The sequence below is a fragment of the Paramormyrops kingsleyae genome, chromosome 6 (genome assembly GCF_048594095.1).
Source record: "Paramormyrops kingsleyae isolate MSU_618 chromosome 6, PKINGS_0.4, whole genome shotgun sequence".
NCBI classification, from domain to species: Eukaryota; Metazoa; Chordata; class Actinopteri; order Osteoglossiformes; family Mormyridae; genus Paramormyrops; species Paramormyrops kingsleyae.
Genome location: NC_132802.1, coordinates 14731447 through 14750131, shown reverse-complemented (window position 1 = coordinate 14750131; position 18685 = coordinate 14731447). Strand labels below are relative to the sequence as shown.

General features: G+C 51.2%; 1 protein-coding gene across 9 annotated transcripts in view; it reads left to right on the top strand.

Moving 5' to 3' along the window:
- Window positions 1-18685, top strand: part of auts2a (activator of transcription and developmental regulator AUTS2 a) — a 241864-nt gene that overhangs the window by 144389 nt on the left and 78790 nt on the right. For all 9 annotated transcript variants that reach the window (XM_072713729.1, XM_072713730.1, XM_023833010.2 and 6 more), the window contains one exon: window positions 13426-13455. In XM_072713729.1, the coding sequence (XP_072569830.1) occupies window positions 13426-13455 (30 nt within the window). The remainder of the gene's footprint in view (window positions 1-13425; window positions 13456-18685) is intronic.

Below are 18685 nucleotides of genomic sequence, written 5' to 3'. Positions count from 1 at the left end.
ATCAGAAAATCCCTTTTCTGGTTTCAGAGGTATCGTTCTTAGCAATCATTTAAACAGGGCAAGCCTATATATTTTTAAAAACAGCTACTGATAGGAAGTGATCTGCAGGGGGCGGGGCTATTCTTGTGATGTTTAAACACTGTTTAAATGGGCTGTTAATGCTTTCGGCATTACTGGGGGTCAGGAGGTCGCCCCCTGCAGGCATTGTTTGGCGTGAGGCGATACGGGGAAGCTCACCTGGAATGTGGTAAGGTGGGTGGGGGGGTTCCAGGCTGGGGGTCAGAGGCACTCTGTTGTGCCTGGCTCTCGCCTATAATAGCACAAAGCCACTGCCACTGCTACCGCCACAGCCGGGGAAACCGATACGCAGCTGTCAGGATACCTGACACTCAGCCCCCGCCTGACTGAGTAGCAGCAGAAACAGAGAGGGATTGTTGTGGGTTCAGATGGGGGGCCGGTTCTCCGGTGTGGAGGGCGTGGCCTCCTGAGAGAGCCCTGATTGCTTTACATCTGTACAAAGGTTCCCTGTAATCTGCCTTCCTGCCTCCATTCGTCTTCTTTTCTGTCCCGTAGTGAACGCCTTAATTGGTCTTTGTGGGGCTTTTTTCTGTTAGCTCAACAACACCTCCAGGGCTGAGCGAGCCGAGCACGGCACCATGGGGGAGGGGGGGGGACGTCAATACTTCTTTACCTTTGACACCTTAATTAACAAGCTCCCCTGCCATTGGTGGATGGCAGACGGCTCGTCCCTGGGGATTCTTGTGCGTCAAGGATCCGCCACAATGTGGAATCACTCTTGATTATCTCCTGTAGCTAGCGATACCTAACACCCCCCCCCCTCCCCGCCGCCCATTTGGATGGCTTTCCATTCTGCAGCAATCTGCTAGCTCTGCGTAGCTCTCCATCAAGGCGTCCTAAAAGGCGGCATTTACACCGGCAATGAGCAGCATCTCCCAGCCTCCGCATCTCCTAATCGCTTCATGCACTTAATTGCTGGTTTAATGTGGAATAACTGGCTTGTCAGCAGAAAGTAGGGAGCGGGACAAGCCTAATTGCGCTCCATGCATCTGCCGCTCGCTGCCGTTTGCGGGGCTCGGTTACGCAACACCTCCGCTCTGCCAAGCATCCTAAAAAATGTACCACGATTAGCTTCCGTTGTTCGTGCTGTCATGTTGGCTAATTAGCATAATTGACGTTTAATCACGTTTAGGTGTCATGCACCCGCCGCGGCCACGCGCAGCGCTTGTAGCAGTGGTTCTAAGTGGGATTGCGGGCAGTCCTGACAGGCAGCCCTCACAGATTGTGACGTGCCAATCTGCGCCTTCCCAAGTCCTTTCATCAGTTCTCATTGCCGCAATAAGAACTTAAACATGCTTCTCAATTAGCCCTCCCATTTTGACACTGTAGCCCCTCCCGACCCAACAGCACAAATGTGACCTGGGGTGGGGGCAGTGTCCTGGCTGGTGGCATAGCTGCTGCAGTCAGGGGCCCTTAGTCAGATCTAGTTTGTGTACATGGCTCTGAATTCTGGTGTTGGGTTACAGTTTTGGAGGCTGTTTATGTGGAGTTTGGCATGGGGACCCCCTGCTTGATGTGAGCTCATTAATCCGTCCCCATGGCCCCCACAGTGTCAGGAGCAGAGGTGTGCTAACTGGCCATGTGCTGTGTCGGGGGGGGCGGGGGGCAAGGGGAGCGGTTGCCAGAGCTTAAATAGCAGCCCTCAGCGGCCAGCTGCTCCCGGCCACGCGCCGCTTCCCCCCAGATGGCTCCGGAAGGTTCCAGCAGCCTCACGCCGGCCAGCATGGCGAGGCAGCGTGGAGTGGCCCTCAAGGCACGAGGGAGCCCCGACCCCCCGCCCCCCGACACCATTCTGGAACAGCGGCCCGCCTGTGCGCCATCTCTGCCCGGCGGCCAATGAGAGGCAGCAGATGGCCGTCACCGGGGCTGGGTCGGCGCACGGCCAAGCGCCTGCCCCCCCACTGCGTGCCGGGGCCCTGTCCATCGCAGGGTGGGCACTGGCTCAGTGCTCGCGGTCCAGAGGACATCTGGCTAGCCGGCTCCTGCAGGCCCAGTTTCAGGGGCCGTGTTCAGCAGATTGTCCCTACATGGGATCGCAGAACAGTTTCCATTTTTTAATTTCATGTTGGGCATCAGGCATGTTTTTTAAATTATGCATAAATATGTGATTATCGCTTTTATAAAATGCCTGTTTGCTTTTTAGCATAGGAATATAAAGATTATTTGCACAAGGTAAAAAAAAATAAAAATCAGGAACAGTGTGTGATACAGGTCCAAACGCCGTCGTGTCGGGTGAGTCATGCTCAGCTGAAAGCCAATTAGCAGCGTGCGTGTCGGTTAGAAAGCATCCTGGCGCTTGGCATTTTGATGTGGGACTTTTTTCGAAGTGCCGCGAGGCAGCCGAATCGGCAGAGGCTGTAAAAAGCGCCAGGGCTCTCTGAGGAAACGCTCTGAAGCCGCATGGCGCTGAGTGCTAGACACGGACCGGCGGTGGCCAGTTGGTGCTCGCCAACCAGGAGACACGGGCAATTAACACAGTCGTTGGTAAACGCCATAAAAGCATAGAACTTGATTAGCATCCCTGTGACCCAGTAACTTCAAAATAAAGGGTTCCAATCGGGTCCTGCACTCGTTTTTAGTCAATTCCCTTGTACTTGTTGTATGAATTCATGCATTACATCACTCTGCCGACCCTGGGATTTGAACCAGTAAGTTTCTGATCACAGACACAGTATCCTAACCCACCGAACCACACACCACCCTGAATTGGTGGGGGTTCAGTTAACTACTGTACAGTGTGTGATATAACCCTGTGGGGCTTGATGACGTAATACTGCTCCATCCATTTTTGGCGCTCTTGAAAATTCTCCTCGCGACCGCGATTGCGGAGTAATTTTGACAAATGCTGCATGTTAATGAAACACCCCACCCTTTACTGGGCAGATGGCCCCTCCCTGCTGAGCATGAGTGGCTGTCGGAGAGCCCCGCTGCTCCTTCCTGGAGTTCTACATCCAGTACGTCTCGCTGTGTATGTCCTTGATGGTTCGGGGTCACCAGGGTCGCTGTTGCCATGAGGATGCGGCCGCTGTTTTGATCTCGTCCAGAGTCCCGGAATCCAGACCTGAGAATTAAACAGCTGAATGTAGAAATCCCCCGTTTATTCTGAGTCCAGTGCATGTAGCAAACTGGCGTGACCCCGAGTCTCGCACATCTGACCCAGCCCAGAGAGGTCAAATAGATGCAAGAAAACAAACCAATGGATTCACACTGCTGTACAGCTGCACCCCCGGCCAAAACCTGTTCATTAAACCTTCATAAAAATCATCCAAACACAAGTAAGTGATGGAGAGCTGCATAAACATTTCCTTTAATGGTAAGCTGTTGCAGGCTCTCACAGGTACAGGCCTGGAATGGCTTTCTTTTGGACCTGGTCTCCAGATGCCAGAGCTGCTGCTCAATACTGTACTGTGATTGGAAGTGTTGCATCACGGCGTGATGAATTTGCTGAACAGCAAATTACCCATAATGCAACACTTTGACCATATAATTGGGAGAGACTACAGTGGTTTTTTTGCACCCCAACCCCCGTGGGCAGGTCGACACGCTGACACCATAGCGACTCACATGGAACCCGGGCGGCACCCTCTTTGGGCTGAAAATAACCATCTGAACCACATGATAGCCGTGTGGCCCGGATAGCACCCCCACATTCATATCATACTCCGCTATCCCAAAAAAATACAGCCTCGTCCCAAAAACCCGCGTTTGCTCGCTGAGTCTAGCGCACTCTTAGGCTTGAAGTAATAAACTCTTCAAACTGAGATAAGATGAGCGATCCTCAAACGACCTCGGTTTGCCCATTTACGACTTGTGACTGGTTTATCATCCGCGCGGTAAATTAATACCGGTGGGGCCACACTGTTGAGAATGATTTAGGTTTCTGAGTGTAGACCTTTTTTTTTTTTTTTGTACACAAAGACCATGTTTTATTTGTTACCTTTGGCAGAGCGTGGGGGAATTCTGCCTCATGGCGCGAGACACGGGGACACGTAGGGGTGGGGTTACAGCCGGATGCTCACCCTGCCATTTGTTCTGATCTGCTGGGAGGCCCGTGTCTAAATCCCCTACATTAGCACCCCCCTCACCCCCCCCCCCCAAACTTGGTGTGGGAGCTGAGGCTCACAAACTCACTGTGAGAGTCAATGTTAAAACAAGGAACTCAATACCGGATGCAGCTGGGTCCACTAGCGGTTCTGTTTCGAGATCACAGCCACCCCTAATCGGGTCGAAGCTCAGACTGCAATTTGGCCAGCATGCGGTCTCTGCCCAGTTGAGGTCCCGCCATGAGACCTGGATCCCGGCACGTTAATCGGATATCTGAAGCCAAACGGGATCGTTTGGAGGTTTCTGATGTTTTTGGCTCTGGGAGCTTCACAGATAGATGATGGAGCATGGATGTTAGAGCGTGGATGTTAGAGCGTGGATGTTAGAGCGTTGATGTTAGAGCGTGAATGTTAGAGCGTGGATGTTAGAGCGTGGATGTTAGAGCGTGGATGTTAGAGCGTGGATGTTAGAGCGTGGATGTTAGTGCGTGGATGTTAGAGCGTGGATGTTAGAGCGTGGATGTTAGTGCGTAGATGTTAGAGCGTGGATGTTAGTGCGTAGGCACTGTGTCAGACGTCTGCCGCGTTCCCCCAGCGTGGGAGTCGTCAAAGGTCACCCTGACGGTTGGATGCCGAAACGGTGCCCATGATATCCTCCCGTAACCGCTGTCGTCACTGCCCCCCCCCCCCCCACCTGTGATCACATCCCCTTCCATACGGCTGGATGTGTGTCCCAGTGGGGGATCTGCCCTGAGTAGCCGTTTAGAAGGCTTCTCCTGGAGTTGGAGGTGGTGTCGATTTCCAGTGGAACCGCCTTTTATTTGGCGGGATCATTGTCACGAGGAGTTGGGCCACTTGTCGAAACGTTAACATGGGATGTGCTTTGCTCAATCAGAACGGGTGCTTCCGGGCTCGTTCATCGCTCTGTTGGACGCACCAGGAAATAAATTCCCGTTGGACCCTCCTGCCTCCATTTCACTGGTTTGACTCTGTGTGCCATTTGAGTCTCAGATTGTCCAAAGTTGTTGCTCATGGTATCTGGGTCCACTTGTGTGTTTTTGTCACACACACACACAGTCCATGAAAGATTTTTTCCACTAGCCGTGGTGTTGGCGGTCCATCTCGGGTATTATTGGGACCCGGTTCTGGCACCTGGCACCCTCCCCTCCTTCCACGTAGCTCGATAATTAATCGGGAATGGCAAACCGTGCCCCTCCCCCCTCTGCAAGAGCCCCTCCCAGAGGGCTGATCCCTTTTTAATTGAGTGCGTATGGAATCAGCATCTCCAGGATTAAATTAGATTGCGCTAATTCTCCACCACCGATTTGGGAGGGGGGTGGGGGCAAAAGGATAGGGTTCAGCAGTTCTCAGGGGGGCAGCGTAGCGGCGAACACAGTAAATAATTAGTGGGGGGGCGCCCGTTTGATCCTCTGACACAGCTGCGAGTGTAATTCAGTACAGTGAGTGATTCACAGCAGCACCGCGCACCACTTTCCTTTAATGCTGTCTGACGTGTCGGCCTTTGTGCGGAGCGTCTTTCCAAGCCCTGCCATGCGAAGCCCCGCCCGGCTTTGTTCCCACGTCTGCCATAGCGTCTTTACATCTCCGCCTGTCTACGCGCTCGACCGCGACCGATGGAAGCTGCTGAAGAGTCTGTACCACCCCCCATCACCGCTGCCATCACCCCCCCCCCCCACCCCCACCTGCCCGCTTTTATCGCCTCCCCCATCAGGCCCTCAGGAAACGTGTCACATCAGAGGGACTGCTCTGATACGGAAAAGGAAAACAGGTTTTCCCGTCAACCTGTCAGCAGCGGCAGGGGCCTGCAGTGAGCTGGGGAACGGGCATTTTTAAAGGGCTTCCTGCGCGGAGAGTGCCTATCAACACGCAGCCTGGATCCGGATTTATACACACGGCCTGCACGCGCGTGTGTGTGCAAGTCGAAAAACTAAAATAGCCAAGAGTCTTGTTTTTTGTTTGGTTACTTATAGTTAAGGTTAGGGCTGGGCAAGGGTTAAGGTTATCATAGTTTGGAATAGGGTTATGCCCATAGAAATTAATCTCCCCTTAATTATAGGAGTATAGGAACTGTGTATATGTGTGTGTGTGTGCAGGTCAGTGTTTTCTTTCCTAAAGCCCTACAGTTCAGCATTATTCAGTAAATAAACCAAACCATAACACGCAAATATCTTTGTAGAATGTGCCGGGTGGAAGGTCGAAAGCCCTCTGTGTCTTTAATGGCAGAAGAATAAGCTCAGTGCAGTCAGGCTGTTTGCTGTTTTTCTCCCATTTTATTACGTGTTCACTTTACAGGATGAGGGGTCTGAATCTGAATAATCCCCCCCCCGGACATGGGTAAAAGGCGTCACTCCCCCGCGATCCGCACCAAGTTTATCTCACCTCGTCAGGGAGCCACTGGCTAATTGCTCCCGCTGCCCGCGGCGAGAGAGGGTGGCCTGTGAGGAGATACCGCGGCTGGGGTGGGGGGGATCCAGCCTTATCAGAGCATGGCCAACCGCCGGCGTCATGCTGCTGTGTCAGCTGGGGGGCGCCACTTTGAGCTCCAGGAGAGACCAACATGGCCGTTCACCTGGCGGCCATTTTAAATACGCTTTTTTTTCCGCCTTTAAAACTCAAACAGGTGATGTGTTTTGTGACACCTGTACCTGTGTGAGTAACCCTTAGAATAAAGCTCTTTCTAGCGCTCTTATGTTTGCAAAATACAGCAGTGAATACAGCCAGAGCTCTTGTGTAAAGAGCTCATGAAGGAAGATGGCTGGTTTGGCTGTGATTTGCTTTTTAAAATTCAGTTTCTTGTAGTGTTTTGTTTTGTGTTTTGTTTTTACTCCGTGTCATGTATTGCGCGCGTTCCTGTTATTCTGGGCCGACACTGTCGCACTGGGCCGTGATGTGCATGGCTGGCGCGTGCCGTATCTCGTGTTGATGACGAGCCCCACAGTCCTCGCTGCACCAAGCCAATCTGAATATTAACGAGTCCTTTCCGGCCCGGAGGTAATGACGAAGAAAATTCCCTGATAAAAACTTGATGTGGCCGCCAATGACCCGGCAAGTCACCTGAGAGCACCAGAGCTAATCACGCTGCGTCATGTGTGGGGTCTGAGTGGAAAGAGGATCCCCTGGGGCAGGATGTAATGCATGGACGCTCGAGGTCACAGGCACGTATGCAGCAGCAGGCGCTGGACCCTTATGCTGAGTTCCAGGTTGTACAATGGTTGTCTGTACAGCAGGAGACTGGCGTCATGCTCACAGAGGTTGAGCCGCAGTACCGCTGCATACTGCTGCTTGCTGCGTACGCGCCGTCTCTAACGCATTAATGGCGGAAACCCAGACCCCGGAGGTCACCTCATCCATCTCCCGCCAGAGTGCAGGTCTTGGTGACATATTTGATGCAAACTAAATGCTTTTTGTTTATCTTTAGGAGGTTCATATCTTTAAGGCCAATATTACTATATTATATTCTGAGCCTCTGATGTAAAGATATGATTGTCTGAACTCCTCACAGAACCACCTTTAAGGTTTTTTTGTTTTTTTATTTCTCTTTCATTTGTTTTTCACCCCGGTAGGAATCCCCCCCTCCCCCCCAAGCCGTGGCCGGCACTCACCTGTGCGGCACTGTAAAGATGGCAGCTGACACTGGCACTAATGCGGACCGCTCGCGGTAATTAAAATGCACACCGGAATGACGTGTCCCGCGGGACGCCCCCTAATGGTATAAACAATGGAATCTGATGTATTTAATTGTCCAGGATCCTTCCATTAATCTTTAATTAAGCCAGCATCTGCTTCTCGCCCACAGTGTTGTGGCCTAAAAGAGGCGCAGATGGGGGATCCTGGGCTCCGAATTAATCAATGAGGGAGACAAAGGAGAAATATGAAATGATCCACCACCCCCCCCCCCCCCCTCCGGCTCCTGCTCACCCCCAGGCTCCCATCCTGCCCCCCCGCACTAAGATGTGTCGAGATGCCTCATTGGCTTCAGATATTAACTTTGGTGCTTAATGCCCAGTATGAGCTTGTGTAGCAAATGGATTTTACCTGCTGCTAAAAAGCAGTGAGCTGGACACTCCCCCTTCGCCACAGCCCTCCCCCCCCCTTCACCCAGCTGAGCAGAGCTCCCTCCAGCACCATCTGTCTGCTCCAAGCCTCACTCCAGGGGGGGGGGGGGGTGCAGCTTAACTGACAAGTTATTTTAAAGCGGCTTCCTGAGCCTCTGTGACCCTCCCCCCCCACCCCCCACCCATGGCACATGATGTTTCACCGCCACAGTTTTCCACCTGGCGTGTCGTTTTGGGGGGGGGGAGACATCAAGGCTGCAGTGTTTACGCCGCATCAGGCGCCCTTTCCATGGGGTGGGGGGGGGGGGGTGTTCGATACATAAAATAGTGTGCATAATGTCACACTCATGTGTATTTAAAGCAGAGGTCAGAGACTATAAAAGCCTTATTATTTAGTGGGCTACATTCTTACCCCACCAGCTTCTAAAGGCTGAAATGTTGCATTAACAGTCAGAGTTAATGTCGTCTGGATGAAGTTTAACATCTGAAAGGAAAGGGCTCTCAGATGCTGGACCCCAAAGCTCGAGGCAGCTGGCTCTGCAGACGTCTGTCCCTGGCGATGGCCCCAGCAACGGCCCCAGGCTGCCCATGCAGATGACCCCCCGGCCCCCCCAGAAAGACGCATCCGTTGATAGCCGGAAGTCAGGCAGATGCTACGCACATGCCATGTCAGCTCCAGCCAGCGTGGATCAAGGGCAGGCAAATGGTTTGGGCACCTGTCAAGTCCTTAGCGGCCCCTTCGTTGTCAGGTTTGCCATGTGGATGTCCGATAACCGGCTTCCGCCCCAGAAAATGGCCGTCTGGATCCCAGCAACCCGTCCACATTGTTGGCACCACTAAAAGTCCGGGGTGTGCTATCTCATCTGATCTGGAGGAGGAATGACTTGGTCTTTGATTACAGGCAATGGGGGGGGGGGGGGGTGGGGTCAGTGTTTCTTTTAAATAAGCCGTAACATTCTTGGATTTATTAAGATTCTAAAGTTAACCCCCTTTCTGAAAGTTGTTTGCAAATTGAAAAATAAACATCCCCCAGCATCAGGTAAGCATGTCATTCCTGCCCCTCCCTCTCAGTGAAGCCCCACTGCCACTTATCAGTAAGGCCCGCCCCTGTTCATCAGTGAGGCCCGCCCCTGTTCATCAGTGAGGCCCGCCCCTTTTCATCAGTAAGGCCCGCCCCTATTCATCAGTGAGGCCCGCCCCTTTTCATCATTAAGGCCCGCCCCTATTCATCAGTGAGGCCCGCCCCTTTTCATCAGTGAGGCCCGCCCCTATTCATCAGTGAGGCCTGCCCCTTCCCTTCAGCAAAGGCCCGCTCATTCTCATTTTCCAAGGCCTTTGTGTCATTTCTGGCAAAGGCTCATCCCTCTGTCACTTAAGCCCCTCCCCTTCCTATCAATGAGACCCGCCCCCTTTTATCAGTGAGGGCCTGCCCCTCCCCTACACTCTGGCCTGCAGTGAGAGTGAGCAGCTTTCCCAGCTATTTAATAAACGTGCCAGTGCAGGCTCGCCGGTGGGCCGACCGCCATCATCTTGCACTCTGTGTGAGGCGGGAGCCCAGCGGGCCCAAGCGCAGCATGCGGGGCCCTCTGCTCAGCTAGAGGACCCAGGCTCCAAGATGGCAATCAAGCCTTGATTTGCCAACACATTTCCAATGATTAAAATGTAATTAGCACAAGCGAGCGCCTCCCCCTGGCTAATTTGAATGCCCGCTGTGCAGGGCGGCCGGCCGGCTGCGCCGGGCCCAGCGGCAGATGGAGGAGCCGGCAGCCGGCGGCGGCAGGAGCAGGGGAACCATTTTGCGATGTGACTGTTTGCATCAGAAAACCATCAGGACGCGGCAGCTTTCAGGAATCCTTCGTAGGCGACGGCGCTGCGGATTGGTACCGCCGGCACTGACCCTGCCACCCGGCGCCATCCTTCACGCTGTGTGCACTGCCCCCCCCCCACTTTCCAGAATATTCATATCTTCAGCGTGATTACTACAGTGCCGTCCTCTCCGCCGTCAGCTGAACAACGAGCCATTTTGTGGCATCTGCATCCCCCCCCCCTTCTTACAGACCCGCTGATCCTCATACTCCTGATATCTTTTATATTGGGTCAGGCGGCGTGTTCTGATTTGCAGATGTTCTTGATTTAAATTTTTGGGTTTTTTTTTTTGCATTTTTTAGAGTCAGCACTGCTTTTCGCTTTGGACGCTCAGCCTGCGTTTTGTTTTGATATGCAAGCCCTGACGACACTTTTGTGGGAGGGGGGGGCAGGCTGAATTATCCAAACCCTCCCAAGCGTTTTCCACCAACGGACAGATATTCTTCTCGGCTGGACGGGCTTCCAAACGAGAGCAATTTCCTGCAGCTCAAAGGAGAGTAAACAAAAACCCTCCACATTTAGGGACCTTTGTAAGGGAATTTGTTGCCGTGTCGGGCCCGGGGGGGGCAGTGGGGCAGATGGGCAATTAGAATAGTTGAGAATTCATTCCATCAACAACAGCCCCGAGCAGCAAATGCGGTGTTTGACATTCTGGTCTTACGTTACCCTAAACACCGACCCCCGCTAAAGGCTCTGTCAGGCTGCTGTGGGCCCCCCAGGCACCCTCATACTCCCCGACCCCCCACCAGCTTAACGATTTCCGTCTTCGTAACATCCCGGGGTCGCCCTCACCCCCCCAGCCTATTCTGCTGGCATTCGTTAACCATGATCGTGTCGGACATGTTTTCCGGTTTTCCATGCCCTCCCCACTGCACATACTCGGCCGAATCAGGTTCCCTGTCCCCCGAGATGGAAACCGACACGTTGCAGAGAGCCGGCTGGCCCCCCGATTAACTCACACAAATACCCGTAGCCGGCCCAGTGTTTCTGTGAGCTGTTCCTTTGAGCCGGGCATCTGTTCCACGCCGTGAATGATGCCGGGGGTGAGTTACAGTAAGTACCTACAGTAACCGGTCTGCCGCGTGTGTTGTCTTCTCCTTGGAGACATGGAAAAGCTTTGATGGACTCCGGCGCCGAGTTTACCTGGGTCATACTCCGTCCCTGGAGATCCATTTTTCAGGCACGGTGATGTGGCCTGGCCTGGTGAGTGCAGGGCCGGAAGGAACCTATTAGGGCATTAATCTCTAACCGCACACGGGCCCTGATATCTTAGCTGAACCCTTGGCGCTCGTCTCCGCTTAGGGGCCCACTTGAGCCCTTTGCCAACGGCCTTGGCTCTTTCTGGCCTTGAAAATGTATGGCGTTCTTTCCCGGGAGGCAATACTTTGGGGCTGCTTGCGGCAGGGGGAGAGGTAGCAGACCACCATCGATAAGGCACCCCTGGCTAACTGTGCTCCATCAGGCCGCCGTCTTTCCTGCTTATTTATCTGCCCCCACGAGGTTCCTGTTCGCAGAACGCCATACTCAGACGTGCTCAAGCCCCCCCCCCCCCCGCCCCAGCCATGCCGCCCCCCCTTGTCGGCCTCAATCTTTCGATATTACGTCTCTTATTACAAAGCCCCCCCCCCTCCCTTTTTTGTTTCTGTCGAGGATTTGAATGCCTCTTTCCCTGAAAAGTGATGACAGCAATCTCGCCCCCCCCCACCCACCGCCCGCCCCGCGAGTCTCTCGTTTAGTGGCACCTGCCGGAGCGACGAGCCCAGCGATGGGAAGTGAAGGGCAGCACTTGATTAAATCATCACCGCGTCGTGCTGCCGAAAGTCAATTCTGCTCCCTGTCTGCGCCGATATCCTTTTATCTTAAAGTAATGAGCTATGGCATTTCTTGCGCCCGGTAATGCGATAAGTTCTATTAGCGCGTTCCATTTGCCGCGCGGGTGGGGGTGACTTGTCTCGGCGTACCTCTGGAGTTGAAGCGATCACATGCAGAACCCCCCCCCAATTTAACCACTCGTACATGTGACAAACTGTCCTGGATTTTGTCCCTGGGTGATAAAAGTGCACGTCCACCACATTAACAGACACCATGATACCATGATCTCCCACCATTTTACACTCATGTATAATAAACATGCATATACACATGCCTACACGCATGTATAACAGGTGTAATTCGTGTTCACGCTTGCCTGCTGCTCGTCTTAATTTCTTAATTCTGAAGCTGGGAGATTGTTTTCGCCTGGCCCCCGGCTTTTTGCAAAGAGTATTAAAAGAGCGGTGAGAGAGAGAGAGTGAGGGAGGGAAGGGGAGATAGACGAGAGCACTGGAACGGGGAGAGAGGGAGAGAGAGTAAGGGCTGTTTGCTCAGTGCGTTTATTGCCTTTGCATAATTTATGAGCTTCTGGAGCTGCTCGCCATCCGTCTCTGCCAGGGGTGGCTCCGGGGCCGAGTGGGACAGAGCTGTAAATTGGATGCCGTGCTCCCGCTGAGCCCGCAGCCCGCGCCGCGCCTCAGCCAGGGAATTCGGTGCCAGAAATTGAGCCTCTACCTTTGAGCTCTGCGGGGCCCCAGCTCAGCAAAGGCTTAGACTGCGGTGCTGATGGCCCAACTCCCGGCGCTGTCAATCACGCCGCGCCGGCGGATACCGGCACCCCCCCGCTTTAATCGGCCGGCCCTCGTGCCACCTTCATTACCGACTCTGGTGCCTCCCGGCCCTCGGCCATATGCGCGGCTTGGGGGGCCCCGCCGGTCAGCGTGCACGGCAGTAATTAGTTGATAAAGAATTAAGCGGACCTTGAAATTGAAATTGGGAAGAATAACTGAAACCCAGCCTCTTGTAATATTTTTTTTTTTTTTCCACCGAACACCCTGGATTTTAACCCTTCCGTCCCCTCCAGAACCTTCCAGCAGCTTCTGAAAGCCAGTTGCATCTGAAATTCGGGTCTGGAGTCAGCATTTCTCTGAACGTGGCACTCGATTTGGTTCAGTTTGCATCTCTCCCTAATGAAACCATTGTGCATTTCATTATTGATATTCTACCGCTGTTTTCTCCTGCAAACGGAGCCTCTCCGGACAGCAAATTACCGGGGAAAACGGTTCATTTTTCCATTAAAGACCGAGCTTGCGGCCCACACCATGTCCCTCGGTGATCTGGGCCTTCTGTATCAGTGTGCCGTTCCTTTTTTAAATTAAAAAGGTCATTTTTCAGAAGAGAAGGGAAAGGCCTGTGCCATCTTTCAGTGGAATTTGTGCCACGTTGTGGTGTGGCTGCCGAGATCCAGTCACACAGACCATGCTGATGTCATCACATGGGTGCGATGTCACATGACTTTGCTCCTAAACAATCCTCCGTTTTTCTTGCAGTGCGACAGCGAGAGCGACCAAGAAGACAAGGTAAGCTTTGACACATGCCGACATGCAATAATCGCCGCATTCGAGCGCCGCATGTAACCCCGCCTGCTTTTTATCAATATGGTTTTAATTAGAATCCAATATTAGACTTACGTTAAGTGTGAATTTTTATTTAATTAGAATTAAACATCTAGTTAATAACTGTGAGGAAGCCATAATTAACTGCACATTAATTATGAATGACTAAATGGCATGCAGAATTTAAATGGAATAGTTCTGGGTTAGGAAACATTTACTGTGTGTTCATGTATGTGTGTGGGTTTCTAATTACCACATTATGGGGACCAATATTGTGGTAAAATCTGTTACTTTTTAGCTTGTGGGGATACTTTTCTAGTGTCTACAATATAAACCTCAATTTTCAAAAATATGTGAATGCAATCAAGTCACTGAAAATGCGTTAAGTATTATATTTTGTTGTACTTATGGTTAAGGTTAGGGCTGGGTAGGGATTATGGTTGTCATCGTTGGGATTAGGGTTTTTCGTATAGAAATGATGTAGAGTCCCCATCAAAGATAATAATACATGTGTGTGTGTGTGTGTGTTTGCATAGATCACATTTGAGGACCAAATTGTCCCGAAAGTGTAGTAAAACCTGAAATTTCCCTACTTTTTGGGGACATCTTTTGAGGTCCCTATTCAGATAAACCTCAGTTTTATAAAAATCTGTGAATGCAATCAAAAAAGTAAAAATGCCAAAAGTCTTGTATTTCGGTTGGTTACTTATGGTTAAGGTTAGGGATGGGTAGAGGTTAAGGGTGTCGTGATTGGGATTAGGGTTTTTCCCATAGAAATGAATGGATGGTCCCTATTTAGCTAGGTACACCAACATGTGTATCTGTGTGTGTGTATGTGTGTGTGTCTTTGTGTCTGTCTGTTTGCGCACATCTTGATTTGTTGCAAGAGTCCATTATTCAACACTTGCTGGTCTTAAAAAAAACGGCAGTGCTTACGAGGCATGAAATCCATTTAGTGAAAACATTATGAAAAAGCGAGCTGTGCTTCCACTTTAATCTTTATGGATGTTACTACGGATCAATACAGCTGAAGGGTTTAACGCCGAGGCCGTCCAGAGCGGCTCCTCCCGCGGGCCGCGTTCCATACACGCCCCGTTTGTGTCCAAGCGCCCATGTAGCAGATTAGTAATGTTTACCAGCCTCGTTCTTCCAAAGCCGTTGCATGGTGCGCTTCCATTTCCTCATTTACAGACTGTAATGCAAGTCAGTCGCCTCCTTCTTGTGCAGGAATACATTTCAGGGTCTCTGAGCCCAATCATATTCTCAAAGTCCAGGTGCTGCCCACACGATGTCGTCGTCATGAACCTCTGAGTTTTTTCCATTTTCTTTTGTTCTAACCTTCCAGGATCCCTATTAGCATTTTACAGTCTGTGTGGGCCGACACTCTCGCAATATCAGATCGCGATTCACCCCTGCTGGCTGTCCGGCGGCTCTCACCTATTTAGCTGTGGTTAGAAGCTGACGCTGCCCCCCCCATCATGCCCTCCACACGGCTTCCTTTGCTTTGCAGGCCTTAGAATCCCATCCCTATCTTTTTGTGCTCTCTCTGTTCCTCTTGTTAGCTCTACCTGACGACATTCCAGATGTCTGGAAATCCCAGGATTACCTGCAGGTTTTATCGGATTTGCAGACGCAGACCTAGTGGTGCTAGTTTGGAGGTACCTGCCCCCCCCCCCCCCCCATGTTATGACTGGTGTCGTCGGTCCTTAAAAGTCATTGGAATCTCATCAAAGAGACCTTGGATTTAATTGCTTTAAAGCTTCTCTATTTTTGAAGTTGTTCTACCATTATAGTGGGGCAGTGTGTGGCTCAGCGGGGTAGGACTCTGTACCTGTGATCAGAAGGTCTTCGGTTCAAGTTCCAGAGTTGGCAGAGTGATGTCACAGTTGGGCCCCTGAGCAAGGCCCTTAATGTCCAATTGCTGCAGGGACTGGCTGACCCTCAAAAATGTACATTGCTTTGAAGAACTGGGGCAGCTAAATACATAAAATGTGAATTAAATTATTGTTTTTTTTTTACTTACAACTTACAACATATTTTCTAGTCTACGCTGTAAGACAGGGGCTGCAGTCTCTGTGAGCGTGGTGATGATGGGCCCTGGTTTGGCATCTCTGCTCAGGATTTCGATTCACCCCTCGTCCGTTACACATGGTTACTGTCAAGAAGGTTTCATTCAAAGAAGCAGCTTTTCAGCAGTTCATAAAATTGTTTATTCCTTGTTTTTCCCATTTATTTTTCTGTGAGTGATTCCGCCAAGCTTCCTGCCTGCAGAACATATAAACCCAGGAACTGTAAATACCACACGAATAAAATCAGGTTCGATAGGTTAATTAAAGGGACGTGGCCTTCGTTAAAAAGCCGTTTGTTAGCGAGCGTGCTGTCGTTTCTCGTTACTCCCATCAGGACCAGTTTCTTTGTTCCGGCTGTGCTCCCTAGTGTGTTGTTTGTTGACTGCGTTGTATTAATGATTTACACACTCGGCGTATCGATGTGAGAGCTTAACACTACGGGGGCTGGGGGGATATTAGATAGGCGTTACCAGAGGAGTGCAATCACTGACCACCCATAAACCACCCCCCCTCCCCTCCCCCTTGGTGGGCCTGGGGGAGTGTGCTCATTTGAATTCCTGATGTAGAACATGAGGACGGCACCGCTTTCACGGGTCAAGTGCATTCAGACGAGAACAAATATCGCTTATTTGATTTCCTTAAAATCAGGAAATTACAAAAGTGCTCTCCAGAGAAATCACGCTCTGCCTCGTGGGGGGATCGGGCAGGAGCGTGTGCCGGAGATAATAGCCAGATCCCCCCTCCCAGTGTCTGAAGGACGGTTGACCCTGTCGGCATGATGACATGAATATTGTGCCTGTCATCTTAGAGGAAGTGACCTGTAAGGTGGGTGGCCCAGTTGCGACGTGTTAACAGGCTGCCAGGTGACCTGTGCGATGCTTGAAAAATCACCTGCTTCCTGTTACTACATTCTCTCAGCATCAGCATCATCGCCATTTTTTTGACGCTTATCACAGGTGCTGGTGTTTTATTTTTTTGCCTATTTTTTTTATGCCCTGACATCCTAGACAGCAAGACCCGTATCAGATTCATATCAGCCGGACCACACAGACGACCCGAAAATGCTTTCATATGGCCTGTCGCTCCGGTCGCCGATGTGGATTCTGGGTCTGGGGTCTTCGTGACTGGCGAAGTCAGGTCAGCCGCAGATGTCGTGATACAAACTGCCTTTGACGCTGATGTTACAGCATCTTCCGGTTTGGCAACAGGAAATGAGTAACCCCCCCAATAATTTGATTATCGCCCCTATGTGCTAGTGTTTGCCAACCCCCCACAGAATGTTGGGAAGCATGTGCTCTTTTTGCAGCTGCAAAAGCACGGGACCCCCAGCCTTTGTCATTATGGCTAACAGGTAGCATTCGGTATTTGTTTCCACCACCATTAATCTGATTAGCATGGCAGATCTGCTTTCTGAAACGTTTTACCGCGGTTTTACCACATTCAGAACTGACTTTGATGCTGACACCCAGTAACATTCCCTCCAAAGCTGCCATTCACACCAGCATCTGAGACCATTTATGGAAAATGGGGAGGAATGTTTGTGTGGACAGCTTTAGCCTGACGTCATATTCCTCTGCATTCCTGGTTACCCCCCGTCAGTGGTTTAAGCGAGTATTCTGCCCAGTGAGGGATCAGACATTTTGAAATGGTCGCCATCGACTCACATGAATTGATATCGAATCTACAGCTTTCGTCTGGTTCCACTGTGTGGCGATGCTGGGTTTTTTGGAACTGGGAGGAGATCAAAGCTGGAATGTGTCTCTTAGCTCTCAAGTACAACTCTCATTGAAACAACCCTGGGCTCAGGTTGGAAAGAAAGGCCAGTCCTGCTGGAGAGGCTCCCTGCGGACTGAGGCCATTTCTTCATACACACTCTAACCTGCACTTGAAGTCAAGTCAACTCAAGTGGGCTTTATTGTCCTACCATCCATATACAGGTACACGGTGGCACAAAAAAAGGTTCCCCAAGGACCACGGTGCAGCATACAGATGCCAGCGGTGGGGAGGCACAGGACAGTGAGAACCAGGGGGGCTGGACACAAGGGTTTATATACATTAATACTAAGACACTTAGCTGGACTCTCATCCAGATGTCCCTGTTCTGAAAGCTTATTTTTTAACCCCGAGAAATGTGAGCAAATTAAGAAAGACTCTCCCTGGCCTTGTGGAGCATCAATACCACCACTTAGCTGTTTTATGGGAAAAAGAGTAAAATGTTTAAGACCTTTCTACCGAGATCCATTTATATGCACTTTATGCCCATGCATTTAGGCCGTGTGCATGTTAGAAGGATACACGTGTCTGAGTTTTGACACAAATAAATGGAGTTTTGTTGGGATTTAATAAGCTGTCGGAAAAGCGGCTTTCGCCCTTAATGTCGCCGCTGAGGAGCAGAGGCGCTGTCTGCAGAGTGTATCTCTCCTTTTATTACCGACGAGTTCTAAGACGACACTCTGGCAGAGTCGGGCCAACTCATTTGTCCTTGACGCGGAATAATAATCAGGGCAGTTAATACATCGGCAGGATGTTGCCGGCGTTTACCCCCAGGCAATTATGAGCAGGGAGCCGCGTTGCGGAGACGTTGCCGGGACTGCGCTGAGCCCGGCGGCATCTCTCAGCAGACCGGGGTGGGTAATAAAATGCCGCGCTGGCTTGTCAGCGCTAAAAGATGGGGGTGCGCACTCACGAAGGTGGGATGTAGTGTTTACAGGCTTGAGCGCGTGTGCACCAGGCCGCCCGTCAGCCTGTGATTTGTCACTCACTTCATCATCCCTGTCACCCCGTGCAGCGTTGTCATAGGTAACGTATGGCCCACCCTTCCCCCCCTCCGCTTTGCACCCATTCCATGTAGAAAATTTGTATTTACTTTGGGAGTGTAATTTGTTCCTCATGGATAATATGACCCTTAGCAGAGCCGGATCATGGGTTAGTTGAAGTGATATTTTCTGGTAATGGTACTCGTACATCATCTCTGTCAGCTCGGGTTAAGAGGCAAGCACATTACAGCTCCATTTCTGCACTGCAGGCATCTGGGATTATTTGCCATAACCAAGTATGACATGACCGCTCTGCAGAGTGCATTAAAATTTTACTAGCTTCTTCGGCAACTTCTGTGGCTGCGGACT